The sequence below is a fragment of the Pagrus major genome, chromosome 23, assembly GCF_040436345.1.
Source record: "Pagrus major chromosome 23, Pma_NU_1.0".
NCBI lineage: Eukaryota > Metazoa > Chordata > Actinopteri > Spariformes > Sparidae > Pagrus > Pagrus major.
The window spans coordinates 24,703,020-24,715,480 of NC_133237.1; the positions used below are offsets into that span (position 1 = coordinate 24,703,020).

Sequence of the window (12,461 nt, forward strand, 5' to 3'; positions counted from 1 at the left end):
TAATCCTGCTGCAGTATGAATCCTTCTGCACAAAGCCCAAACCAGAGGGTGGAGCGTGTGGGAGAAAAATATGATTCTCCCAGCTTTGACTGACCAGGTTGCAGATGAGATATGCTCCTCATAGAGCAGTCTTCACTATCCTCGTCCAGACTTTAACGTCTGTACAGGGTACGTATGACGTCCTGTTGTATGAGGACAGAATGACCTGGGAGAATCGTATTTTTCTCCCACAGAGCGTGTCTCTGAGGAATGGGGTTGTACTTGTCCTTGGGTAAGGGTGGGGTCCATTTGGAGCAGGTGTCCGATTCCAGAGGAGACAAAACAACCACAGACTTGAATATTCCCACAACAATGTTTCACTGTGGGTTTGAAACACTGTGGTATCATCCTGTCTCCTGTCTGTCTCCTGACACGCCCTTCTGTTACTGCCATAAATCTCTACCTGGGATTCATCAGTAAATAGGACTTTTTTTTTTCCAGGAATGATTTTTCCAGGTGTCCACTGTGAAATGCTGGTATTTCTAAGCCCACCTCCAGCATTTGACCTCATTTCCCCTCCTGAGAAGTGTTTTAGAAACTGCTGCTCTTCAGCTGAGACGCCACAACACAGCCCATCTTCTGACAGAACTTTTGCTGATCGGAGTCTTGTGTTGTTTATTCAGTAAATTATCTGCGATGAGATTGCTTCTTTTTTTTTTTTGACGGTCCCTCAACTAGATTACATAATGCTCACAAATACCCTCAACTAGAAAGAACAAGGACAGCAAAGAAATCTCAACAGGGCCTAAACAGAGCAGAGTTTCTGAGGTCCGCAGTGAGTCAAGGACTGAATCAGAATGAGGATCAGGCTGCCCTTTGGTGGCACCTCTATTAAGCCTTCACAAAAAGCGTGTCGCCACATCCCGATTGGCTGCGAGGGCAATGCCCCAAGCTGCTCTCACTCATTAACTAGGAGCTGGTCTCCACACTCTGTGCACAGGTGATCTGAATCCACCGCAATCAATCCAGAGGGATTTTAAAAATTCAGCCAAAATAAAACACAATGGGATTGCAACAGTTCTGCAGCGGGATAACGAGCCCAAACACCCCTCGAAGCTTTGCGAGAACAAGTTGAAGAAGGAGTCCTGACTGTCACGACTCCACAGTCAACCAACCTTAACACTCAGAACATTTATGGGAGCACTTGCTGAATTCATGTGCGCCTCGTATGGTCCCATGTCTCTAGTAGGGAAGTTGTTACACTGACTTTGGTGCGTTCATGTGCATCATGGAGCAACATGGACGCCAATAAAAAGTTGATTCATTGTCAAATCATGCTGGGATAACACGAGTCATCAGGTTTTTGCACAAACTTGTGGAGTCCATGCCTGGTCTAACACATGCTGGCATTAAAGCAAAAGTGGGACACCGAATACTAAGAGACTGTGAAATCTGGGCTACACACATTTCAGAATATTTTGAAATGCCCCCTTTTGCTTTAATGGCTGCATGCTCTTGAGCTGGCATGGACTCCACTAGTTAGTGCCAAACTTGATGACTCACGTCATCCCACCATAATTTGACAATAATCCAACTTGTCACTCGAACTGTTCAGCTTATTTTATCACTTGTAACAAAAAAAAAAGAAAAAGTTTTGCACTCCAAACAAAATGGACGTCACTTTGACTTGTGGTCCGCGACTTTTTGACCCAATATTTTTAAATTACATTCTAAAACATTCAGGCGAGGCATGAAGAAAAAGCCATTACAAAATAGAATAATTTATTTTAGAGAGCTACCATGAATAGGTCCATAATGTATCCTTCATGATGTATACAGTGATGTTCACATTGCAAATTTTGACAGAATATTTTGGACCGACCGTCTAAAGTTTATACACTATGGGTCCACCTCCAGCACAGCAAATGTCCCATTCAACTTTTAAAGTAAAGATCCAGCAATATTCAAAAAAGTCTCGTAGAAAACATCTCATCATAACATTATCATGTACGTACTGTGAGCATAAAACACATTTCCAGTCATCGTATAATCGCCATGTTACACTGTAGCATGTTCAACACAATAATCTCACGTCATCGGTGATGCATTTCATGTACAATACCTTCGTCCTGTCGCTGTGCATCATTAAGTAAAGCTTCTCGAATCGACACAGATGCACAATCAAGCTGAACTCCTCCGCAGCCTCTTTAACAAACAGATGGTAAAATATCTGCTTTTCCTTTTTTTTTTTGGGACTTTTACCGTCTGAAATTGAGCAATTTTCGTGCTGTTTTCTTTTCCAGTGTTGTCAAGAAAACCCTTTCTTGCATTTTGTAAAGTCAGTTTTTTCATTGTTGTGAGAAATAACACGACAGTTTAGATCTCTTACGTTTGTAAGCAGACCTGCTTTCGCTTCACCTTTTACTAATTCACGTCTCGGAGACGGTTTATTCTTCTGTGTCTTTGACAGCTACTCGTAGCGTCGTGTTGTGATGTGGTCGTGATGGGATAATATTATTAGAACCAAGAAGATTTTGTGCTGTTGGTCCTCAGTCATATTCTGTGAGAAACATAAAAAGCAAATGGATGCACATTAAGAAAGTTGTCTTAGCTTGTATATCTACTGACATGAGCACCAGCGCACGATCAACACATTCCCCAGACTACTATAAAGGTGCCACAATGCTTTAATGTGATTCATAACATTGTCACTAGCGATGTTTTTCGGAAAATGTTTGTAGCTTGAAGCTGATTGATATAAATATCTGGTAAACAATATGAGACAAGTACATATAGTAAACACGTAATGCAGTTTTCCAACAATGATTAGGCAGAGTGAGAAACTCAAAGGCAGCCGAGGGGCCACGGTGCCCCGCGTGGTGCCGCGCTCCGAGTCGGAGTCCAGTCCTCACTTATCAGTGTTGTCCTTGAGTCCAAACATCACATGAGTCCATCAGAGTTGGGTTGATCCATTGTACAGTCTCAGCAAGCCAAGTGGTCCATACTCTATATGGTTCTAAGGTGGTTGTTTTTATCCATAAAGCTCTCATATAAACAATAATACAGTGTTTTTTTAAAACAAGGTTTTCTTTTTTCAGAGCCTCGGGTTCTGTTCTGTTCTCCCTTGTTTACATGGTTTGTACCTTCAAATACATTTTTTTACTTAAGCAACGCATAAAAACTTTTCAAATGATTGTCTTTTCATTAAAATACATATCACATGGATTAACCAGCCATACGCTCTACACACACACAGTCATACACACACACTCTTCACAGAGGAGAAAACGCTATTCAAGATGCCTGCAATGCTTAATTATAGAGCAACAACTCTGTCAGGTGAGACAGAAAAAAAATGGAGATAAAAAAAAAAAAAAAAGAGCAAAATACAAATAAACCAACAACAACAAAATCAAAGACTCGTCCTCAGGGTCCTGTTGTTATTGGAAGGAGAGCTGTGTGTCAAACAAAAGAGGAGAAGCCGGCGGTGGGTGCCTGCGCAGCACAGCCCAGGCTGCTGGGGGGCCGGTACAGGGTGCTGTGCTGGCTGGGAGGTTCCGAGGACAGCAGGGAGGGGGTGGGAGTCCGGCTTCCCTTCGACCTGAACAGGGTGCCCTGGCCCTGGCACTGCGGCTGCGGGGACGGGGCGCTCTGGGGGAGGAGAGGCGGCAGCGGGGGCACGGGCGGCGGGTGCTGTCGCGACTCCTGCTCCACCAGGGGCTCGGGCTGCGAGTAGCCGTACGCAGGCGGACGAGAGACGCCCTTCTGCTGCCGCCGCCAGGAGTTGTAGTAGGTGGGGTCACTGATGTAGTGGTTGACGAAGGAGTGGGTCTTCTGCCGGCTCTGATCCATCTCGTACTCGCTGTCGCTGCCCTGCGAGCCAATCAGGAGGAAGAGGTGAGAAGTACACTTTAGTTACTAGTTACATTGCAGATTGCACCGCTTACTTTCACTTTAGTTACCATTAAATCTACTTGGACTCGAGTGGGTTTCTAGTATCGGATCTGATAACTGACTAACAGCAGCATAAATGAATTACATACATGTAAATCTGTACTGGATCTACTTTTACTTTTGATACTTGAGTACTTTGTGAAAGGACTCTGTACACAGTGAGCTCACTAAACAGACAGGATGTTCACTACAGAGAGAAAAATGACAGCTAACTCTAATCCTTACAGTCAAACAGCACAAAACTGAGTCGTGACACAGCAGGATGCATCTACAGAGAGACGACTGGGATCTATTACTGTTGTTCATCTTTCATACGTAGGAGCTCACCCGTGACTCCGCGGAGCACAGATGTGATAAGTGTACACGAGTGTGTCCTGGAATTGGACAGAAACAGTGTTTACAGGATGAATTCTTGCCTTTGTTGTATCAGGAAGCCATCAGTCTTTTTAAGTTGTGTGTGTGTGTGTGTGTGTGTGTGTGTGTGTGTGTGTGTGTGTGTGGGTGAGTCCTGTCTCTTCTCCAGCATACTGAGAGACACAAACAGCGAAATAAAAAACAACAAGAGAGCAAATTACTCTCACAGAAAAACACACTTGGCACATTCGTGCGCCTGACAAGTGCCTGCCCATCTACCGCTCTATTGAGACACTCCAGCTTAACAGATGTTGCAGCACCATTTATTTGCACAAGTGGCAGGTAAACAGTGGGAGGCAATGCAGAGGAAAAAGAAAAACACCGGTTTGTGTCTCCCACGAGGGCCGTGTTTGTTCAAACCGGGCTGAACAATGTTTTGACTGTGCAGGTAGCACATAAATTGGCCGGGGAGACCCTGAGAGAGTGTGGGAAGACAGATGTTCGCGATCTGCTGCGATCAGCTTTCTCCTCCTTTTTGTGTTCATCATCCCTCGTCACTTCTAACCTCCCTGTCTGTTCACTGGACCTCCCCTCTTCTACAAACGCACACTGAGAAATCACATGACAAGCTGCAGCACAGATTAACGCGACATTTCCTGTTTGAGGAGAATTAATTAGTTGTGAAGACATCTGAAAACACATGAGACATGAGAATCAGTCCCGTGCTTCCTTCCCATGGGAGAGATCAGTAATAAAAACCCGGATCCAGAGTTGTCAGCCGTGACCGGCCTCGGCTAACAGAAGATATTTAATGTCGGAGCGACGCACCTTGAGGCTGATTAATTTGTCCTGATGCTTCATAATGAGACAGCTATCCAGTTTTTACATCTGGAAAATGCAGTGATCTTGACATATAAGAATGGAGGTTATCAAGAAAGTGAATGTGCCAGAAGTGAAAGACAGTGGAATAAAAGAAGTATATCTGAGTTGGGAGAGGGTATGACTTTGCCCGGGAGGACTTTCTCCCTTTGAGAAACTCAAACAGTTGAATTTCACTTTTAAATTCAAGTTCATTGCCGATGCCGGAGTCGGAGCGGACACTGGGCCGCGAGCCAGGGTCAGCGCTTACCTGAGAGTCGGATATCTCTGAGGGTTTCTCGGTCAGACTGCTGCTCTCTGCCGGGATCAGGTCATTGTACTTAGTGCTGACATCCTCATCTGAGTAGTGCAGGCTTCCAGGACTGGGCCTCGGTGGGGACCTGGGTGGGTGGAGAGAAAAAGGAGGCAGAGAAAGAGTGTCAAAGCAGAAGACAGGCGCTGAGAGGGAGCAAAATGGTTATATAAGACGAAAATGTTTCATTTGATCATCATCATCATATATTACTCTGGGAAACTCAAACAGATTTTCAAGAGCTCTCTCTTCCTCAAGTAAAACGTCTGATCGTTGGTGTGACTGACACCGCTCAGATGACTAATGGAAGGATGCAAAGTACTTCTGGAAAATGAAGAAGCTTTAACATCTCAGAGGGGGGTCAGCACGCGCAGACTCAAGCGCCGACTCATCAGGTTATGAAAATGAAAATGAAAGCTGAGCTCAGACAGGCACAGGACGGGTTATTTATGCATTCCTGGGAGCCACTAATACACAAAGCAGGGAGGAGATTATAATTGGTGTAAATCTTTTAGCTGTTTCCTTCTGATCTTTGCTAAACGTCAGTCAAGTTCTGCGAGAGTTCATCTCACCTCCACCGCCACGGGACGCACGAGCAGGATGCTCTCCATGAAAGGATTCTTTGTGCTGATTAGAGGTGAAGGACTGTGCGCTTTGAGATTTAGACCTCCTGCAGAAAAGCTGCGTAACTAAGCGCGGCCCTGAGCTCAGCAATGTATTATAAAAGTTCTTTTACGAGCGCAGGTCAAGTAAAAAGGCCCCCCCTCGCCCGTCTTCTGGCTCCAGTCATTAAGTCCGTAAAGTGAGGCAGAGAAAAACATCTGCGCAGACAATTATTTTTCTCTTTCTGCCGTAATGACTGCTGCTGCGTTCAAGGTCTGCCGAGACTGAGCGGGATGGTCGGAGGGCCGAGAGTGGACCGCTAACCCCCTCGCATCACAGAGCTCCATCAGCGGGCTCGCCGTGCAGGGAGGAGAGTTTGCACAGTCGGTTTTTCAGAAGTCATTACGTAAACTAGGAATGGCATGAAAGTAAATGTTTAAATGATCTGGGATGGGAAAAGAAACGCTGCATGAGGGGGCAGAAACAGATGAGCATAAAAACGCTGTGATGTCAAGAGCAACACTAAGGCATAAAGCAGACAACCTTGACGAGCTCTCAAATGAAAATTAAGATGTGCTGAGACGTACGCGGGGAGCTAAATCACCGGGAAACGGGGAAAAAGCTTAGAAGACACGACGCGACGAAGGCCATGAAAGGGCTGACACAACAAAGGGACTTCTCCTCTAGGTTAAAGGGGGTGACGTGAGGGGGCGGAGAGCGAAGGAATAAAAACCTCTACTTAGTATTCAGACGAGGCTGAGTCAGACATTAAAAAAAGGATGCTGCCACGTGAGCGTACAGGAGGAGGAGCCCATCGGATCCCCGCCACCGATCACGCTTGCCAGTGAGCTTTGAATTATTTAGGAGCACTGTATTTTCCTCTACGCCTTATCTGTCTAATTCATCCCTCTTTCAAATATCCCACAGGGAGCCCCCTCCTTCCACTCTTCCTCCTCAGTCCACAGATCATTAGCAAAGAGTACGTTAGCAGATTGGAGCTCTTCAAAGCGAGGGAGCAACTCGAGGCCCTTTGATCCCCCGTCTCTGGCCTCCTTGGTCAAGGAGAAATCAGCACAGGCTCAGCTGCCCCTTAATGCACCACTTCTGGCACATTCCAGCATAATGTGTAAAAACCAACATCTTTCTTTCTGGACTCTGAACCCTAACCTCCCAACAAACCCACGTGACCGTCCGTCCGTCCAGTCACCGAACGTGTAAATGACCCGTGTCTCCTTCCGCGTCCAGAGTTTGTGAAGTTCCTCTTATCTAATGTTTGCCTAAGCATTCCCAAAGAGTCGGCCGCCTGCCAAAGTCCTCCTGACGGGTAGAAGGACATGTCCGCATACTGACGGCGTTGTACTTTGTGTCAAGATAGCTCTCACAGCACCGCACTCCAGAGAAACTCCGGGCTGGAGGCCAGGAGGAAAAAAAATGGTCCGGCTCTGACCCATAAGCACCCTTTGTCTACAGCAGTGACGGACGGACAAAGAGCACACGCAGGAGCTCATGAATGCTAATTAGCCGGTATTGTGTTGTCCCTTTCTATAAATTGTTGCTCCACACAAACGCTGAATATCAACGAGGGCAGCGGAAGACGGCTCCAATCAGCAGCTGGGCTTCTCGAGGCTCGGTTTGTTCTCTCCAGACTGACAGACTATTGTGAGGCGAGCGGGGAACACACAACACTACATTATTAATTCCTGTCAGTATCACAAGCAACACGCTGAATAGCAAGGAGGAAAAACTCAGGCGGGGCCGAAGCTAACAATATGCCTGAGAGGTGCAGCACGCGGGAAATGAATGCTGTGTGCGGTCGGGAACTGACCGTGTGTAGATGCCGTTCTTGCGGCAGAAGGAGTTTTTCACGGAGAGGCGTCTGTTGTTGAGCTCCAGCGACGGGAAGCGTCCCTCGTCCAGGCGCACCATCTCCCCGTGGGTCAGAGGCAGGGCCGTGCAGTTGGAGTGGTTGCCTGGACAGTGATATGTAGACGACACTGTGAGGGTTGTGGATTGAAATAAGTGATCTGTGAATCAATCAAACCTCCAATCAAGTTCAGTCTTACGGGGAGACACTACAGGTTAGCTAATAGAAATCACCATGAAACTTTCCCCACTTAATAACCTACATGAAGACAATTATTTTAGTTTAATCGGAAATCTGAACATTGAATAAAGCCAGTTTCATTTATTTGACACATCAGAGTCAGAGGAGATGTTTGGACATCTCTTCTTATCACTCCATAAATAAGAAAAAACAACCAAGAAAAATCCATTTTCACCGTGTTCTGCGGAATAAAATCTTCGATAACTCGAGCTATAAATGATATATGAACAGTCCCCTCTGTAAAAACCTTCAGAATATAGATAGGAATAAAACTGCAAAGTCTGGTGTTTGTAAGTGAAGTGGAGAATGAGAAAACTTCTCATTTTGAGAAAACACGGCCTTAATAAGGTACATTTCAGACATTTTCAGGCAAAGAATTGTGACTAAAGTAAAAAACTTAAAGGGTTAGCTTCACAAATGTTCCTCATCAGGGAGTACGTCTGCATATGTATGAAAAGAAAGGAAGTATAAAGTGTTTTGTGGCTCCAGAAGAAGCTGTAGTAATCTGATAAACTGCCCCCGGTGATGTCACTCAGTGGCTACATTGCATTGTGGGTAACCAGGTTTTTAAAAACAATCTATCACATATTTACTTCCTTTTTTTCAAAACCTGGCGCCTACATTACCCACAATGCAACTTGAGTGACATCCCTGGAGGGAATTTATTCGAGTTGCACTTTAATAGATATCAGATATAAAAACTTCCCCGTCTGATTAGTTACATTAAAACAGTTCTGTTTTGTATTACAAGTTGTCTGTTTAAATTTGGACGCGATGCTGTTTAACTGAAGGGAAATATGAACTTAAACAAACACAACAAGCCCCGAGAGCACATCGATTTTAGCTTAACAGCTACAGTGCAGAAGATTTGGGCTCAATAATCAGGGTAAATAACGTCTCTTTAAATCAGTTTGGGATCTCGGGGCTTCCAGAGACGAGCTGTACGGAGCAGTCTATGACTTCACGTCTCCATCTGCTTCAGTTGTTTAGGAGAAGGCTGCAACACTGTTTTGCTGTGAAGCTGCAGAAATGTTTTATGGACAGCGAAACTTCACCCGACTTTCCACTGGCATAGAGGTGAGGAGATAATGAGTGAATTTAAAGTTTTTGGGTGAACTTTTCCTCAAAAGATAAACATCGTACATGTATTTTTTGACAAAAATGCTGATATTTTTTGTTTAAATATGCAAAAGAAACTCTCCATGAGTCTGAAAGAAGACATGTTGTGGAAGCAAAATAGCCCAAAATCTCATTGAGCAGTGCTTCACCTGTAGTGATTAGTTGAACACCACGCCATAAAAACAACATTAAAGAAACATCATCAGTCTGTCAGTCAGTCGGGCCCACTGTCCAGTCCTGGCCTCTGGTAAAAAACAAACAGCAGCAAGTAGGACGGATCAGCTTCATGGCTGAGAAAACTGGGGAGGGGTTCAGACGGGCTAAGAAGACCTCTTTGTGTCCACACACAAACACAGTCCTTGTCTGGACTGGGTCTCGCTGAGCCCTGTTTATTGACCCTGGTAACCCTGGCACCATGCTAACTGCTGACCAAGCTAAAAAGTCACTGGGACGCAGCTTTAGGAGGGCTTGACCTCACCCTTTACTTTCCCCCCCAAAAATCTCCCACCACTGCACGCTGGTGGCCGGAACAAGTCTAAAAAAATCAGCCTCAGATGCCCTCGCTGTGATTACACGCCAGCCATAATGTGAAGTATTAACAGTAAGTCCACTAACATTGATTAACGTCCTCTACCTCATGTTTTTAAGGTTTGAAGATAGAAGCTCTGATAAAGAGTTTCTGGGAGCAGCAGTGTCACCTGGGATAATTCACAATCATGAAAATCGGCTCCCGGCTGCAGCGCTGTAGTTATATAATTACTCTCGGTCTGACTAATGACCTGAGCATTAAACCACTGCCAAGCCATTTATCCTCGTATCGATCCTCGCTGCAGTTAAACATGAACAATAATGTTTATTCACCTGCCTGTTTCACCACAGTAACCTTTACTCTCATCTTTCCCCTGTCAGCCGAACAATGTTGGGGAAAATCTGGGCAATTTGTCTAATTGTAGAAGCTTAAAAAGTACAATCACTAGAGTGCAATCCTCAGCAGAGCTGTCCGAGAGGAAGACAAACTCCAGTCGATGGCTTAGGTTTGCAGAAACAAATGGAGAAAGTAAGACGTTAGCCGCAGCGGCGTTTTCCTACCTGAATCTGCTTTTTTGGTGTATTTCTTGCTCTGGCCTCGGATGATGAGGATGAAAACCAGGAGGAGGATGAAGATGAGGCCCACCAGAGCGATCACGACCAGGAACCACCACTCCTCGTAGAACGGAGACACTTTCTGGGCTGAGAACACGACATGAAACAGACGTGAATAAAGAAAACAGGCAGGACATTTTAGTTTAAAGGTGTAATTTGCAAGATATGGCCAGAATTCAAAGGTAGCTCCAAAACTCTAGAGGGCAGCATAACCGCTTATTGCTGCCATTAACTATTTGGCTCAGTATCCGTGGAGCTAGTGGCCGTGTTAGCTGACTGCAGTCGGCCTGGCCTGCGACATAACGCCACGTTTAAAGTACCTGATATGGAGGGCGAGGGGGCGCTGGGCGACCCGTAGCCATAGTCGTTGACTGCAATCACTCGGAAGTCGTACGTGACCCCTTCTCGTAGCATGTCCAGGTTAAGTGTGTAGGATGTCACTTCTTTCGGGATGTCTTTGATCAGAATATCCCACAGTCCTTCATCTAAAGGCAGGACGAGGAAAATATGTGAATACACCGATGAAGAAAGCTGTAGTCATCACGCAACAACCAAAAAGTGTTCTCACCAGAGGGTCGGGCCTCGATGACGTATCGTGTGATGGGTGCACGGCCTTGATCGCCGCTGGACCAATGCAGCGTGAGGGCAGTGCCATACCGAGAAATAAAGGGCTCTCCAGGAGGGCCCGGGGCTCCTTGAGAAGACAAAAATAGGCAGATAGTAAGAAAAAGCAGGCCTCCTACGAGGATTATGACTGACGTGAACATCAGAATATTCAGAGTCTCCCACCTTCTCCAGGCCCGGTAGTGATGTTGGCCTCCACCTCGGGCCCGTAAGTGAGCGTTTTGGCCCGAATGCGGAAGTTGTAGGTGACGCCGTCGGCCAGATCCTTGATCTTCATCCACAGGGGAGCGCTGCCCTTCACATCCACTGTCACTATCTTACTGACACCTGGAGTGCGAGGAGAGGAGTCTGTGCAGAAAACACTAAGACTCTAGACACTGCTTTCTACAAGCGACAAATAGCCAAGCTTTTGCATATAAATAGACACATAGATACAGTCACACAGACTTATTCATGAGACTCAGACCATCACACACATCTTTGCATACATAACACAAAAAGTTAGTCCAGCAGGCGTCTAGATATCCAGATAGGAGGAGACACTAGGACCTTTTTGTAATAGACCAACTGATATTCTGTGTCTATACCGCTCTGTTCGGCTTGCTCTGGGTCCATTAGTGAATAGCCGAGGGACCACAACAGCCTCAGCTCAGCATTTCACCTCTGCACCCAATTACTTGACAATCTGGTCCAGGCACCCACACTTAGCCACCTATTAGCCATGTTTTTCCCAGTCAGAGACAAAACTGCAAGGTCTCACCTGAGCATTCCTACATATTTCTTTTTATCAGCCATGCCATATATATTAGTGCAAGGCATATACTCATCTGCAACGGATTAGAGCGTGAGCTTAAGCAGCATGAGTTAAAAAAAAAAAGAGTACGGTAACCAGGCGAGAGGTTGTAAATCACTGTCTGCGAAAGCCAGCTGTGGAATGTCAAGACATGGCAGGGTTGTTAGGGCTCCAGGCAGAGTTTCTCACCATCTACTGGAGTGCAGGGCTCGTAAACCAGGCGGTACCCCTCGATGATGCCGTTGGCCTGTTTGGGCTCTCCCCAGGACACGTTGACCGAGGTGGTGGTCAACTCGCTGAAGTGGATGAAGCTCGGAGCACTCGGCGCTTTTTTTGGGCGAAGAAAAAGGGAGGAAAGAGGTGATGACAGTCAGATCTCTTCAACACTCTGCATACGCTCAGCTGCCAAACTGCAGCGCAAATGTCTACATATTCATGAAAACATCTGTAAATTCTCAGTGAAATTCTGTAATTAAGGCACGAACTGAGACCCACATGCGTCAGAAAAATAAATAAATGAACTCATTATTTATTTATTATACGTATCCAGCGAGCAATTTGAAGTTCAGAAATATTTATTAAATTCATTCTTAACGTTCCTCTCCAGTTAGCCTCAC

At 45.7% G+C, this 12,461-nt stretch overlaps 1 protein-coding gene across 1 annotated transcript in view; it reads right to left on the bottom strand.

The window, feature by feature from the left end:
* Positions 1 to 2,625: 2,625 nt before the first annotated feature.
* Positions 2,626 to 12,461, bottom strand: part of LOC141019054 (protein sidekick-2-like) — a 48,506-nt gene continuing 38,670 nt past the window's right edge. The window contains exons 37-44 of the mRNA XM_073493832.1: positions 12,034 to 12,171; positions 11,217 to 11,378; positions 10,996 to 11,121; positions 10,748 to 10,912; positions 10,374 to 10,514; positions 7,887 to 8,031; positions 5,417 to 5,546; positions 2,626 to 3,852 (exon numbers count right to left, since the gene is read on the bottom strand). Of these exons, the coding sequence (XP_073349933.1) occupies positions 3,442 to 3,852; positions 5,417 to 5,546; positions 7,887 to 8,031; positions 10,374 to 10,514; positions 10,748 to 10,912; positions 10,996 to 11,121; positions 11,217 to 11,378; positions 12,034 to 12,171 (1,418 nt within the window). The 3' untranslated portion in view covers positions 2,626 to 3,441. The remainder of the gene's footprint in view (positions 3,853 to 5,416; positions 5,547 to 7,886; positions 8,032 to 10,373; positions 10,515 to 10,747; positions 10,913 to 10,995; positions 11,122 to 11,216; positions 11,379 to 12,033; positions 12,172 to 12,461) is intronic.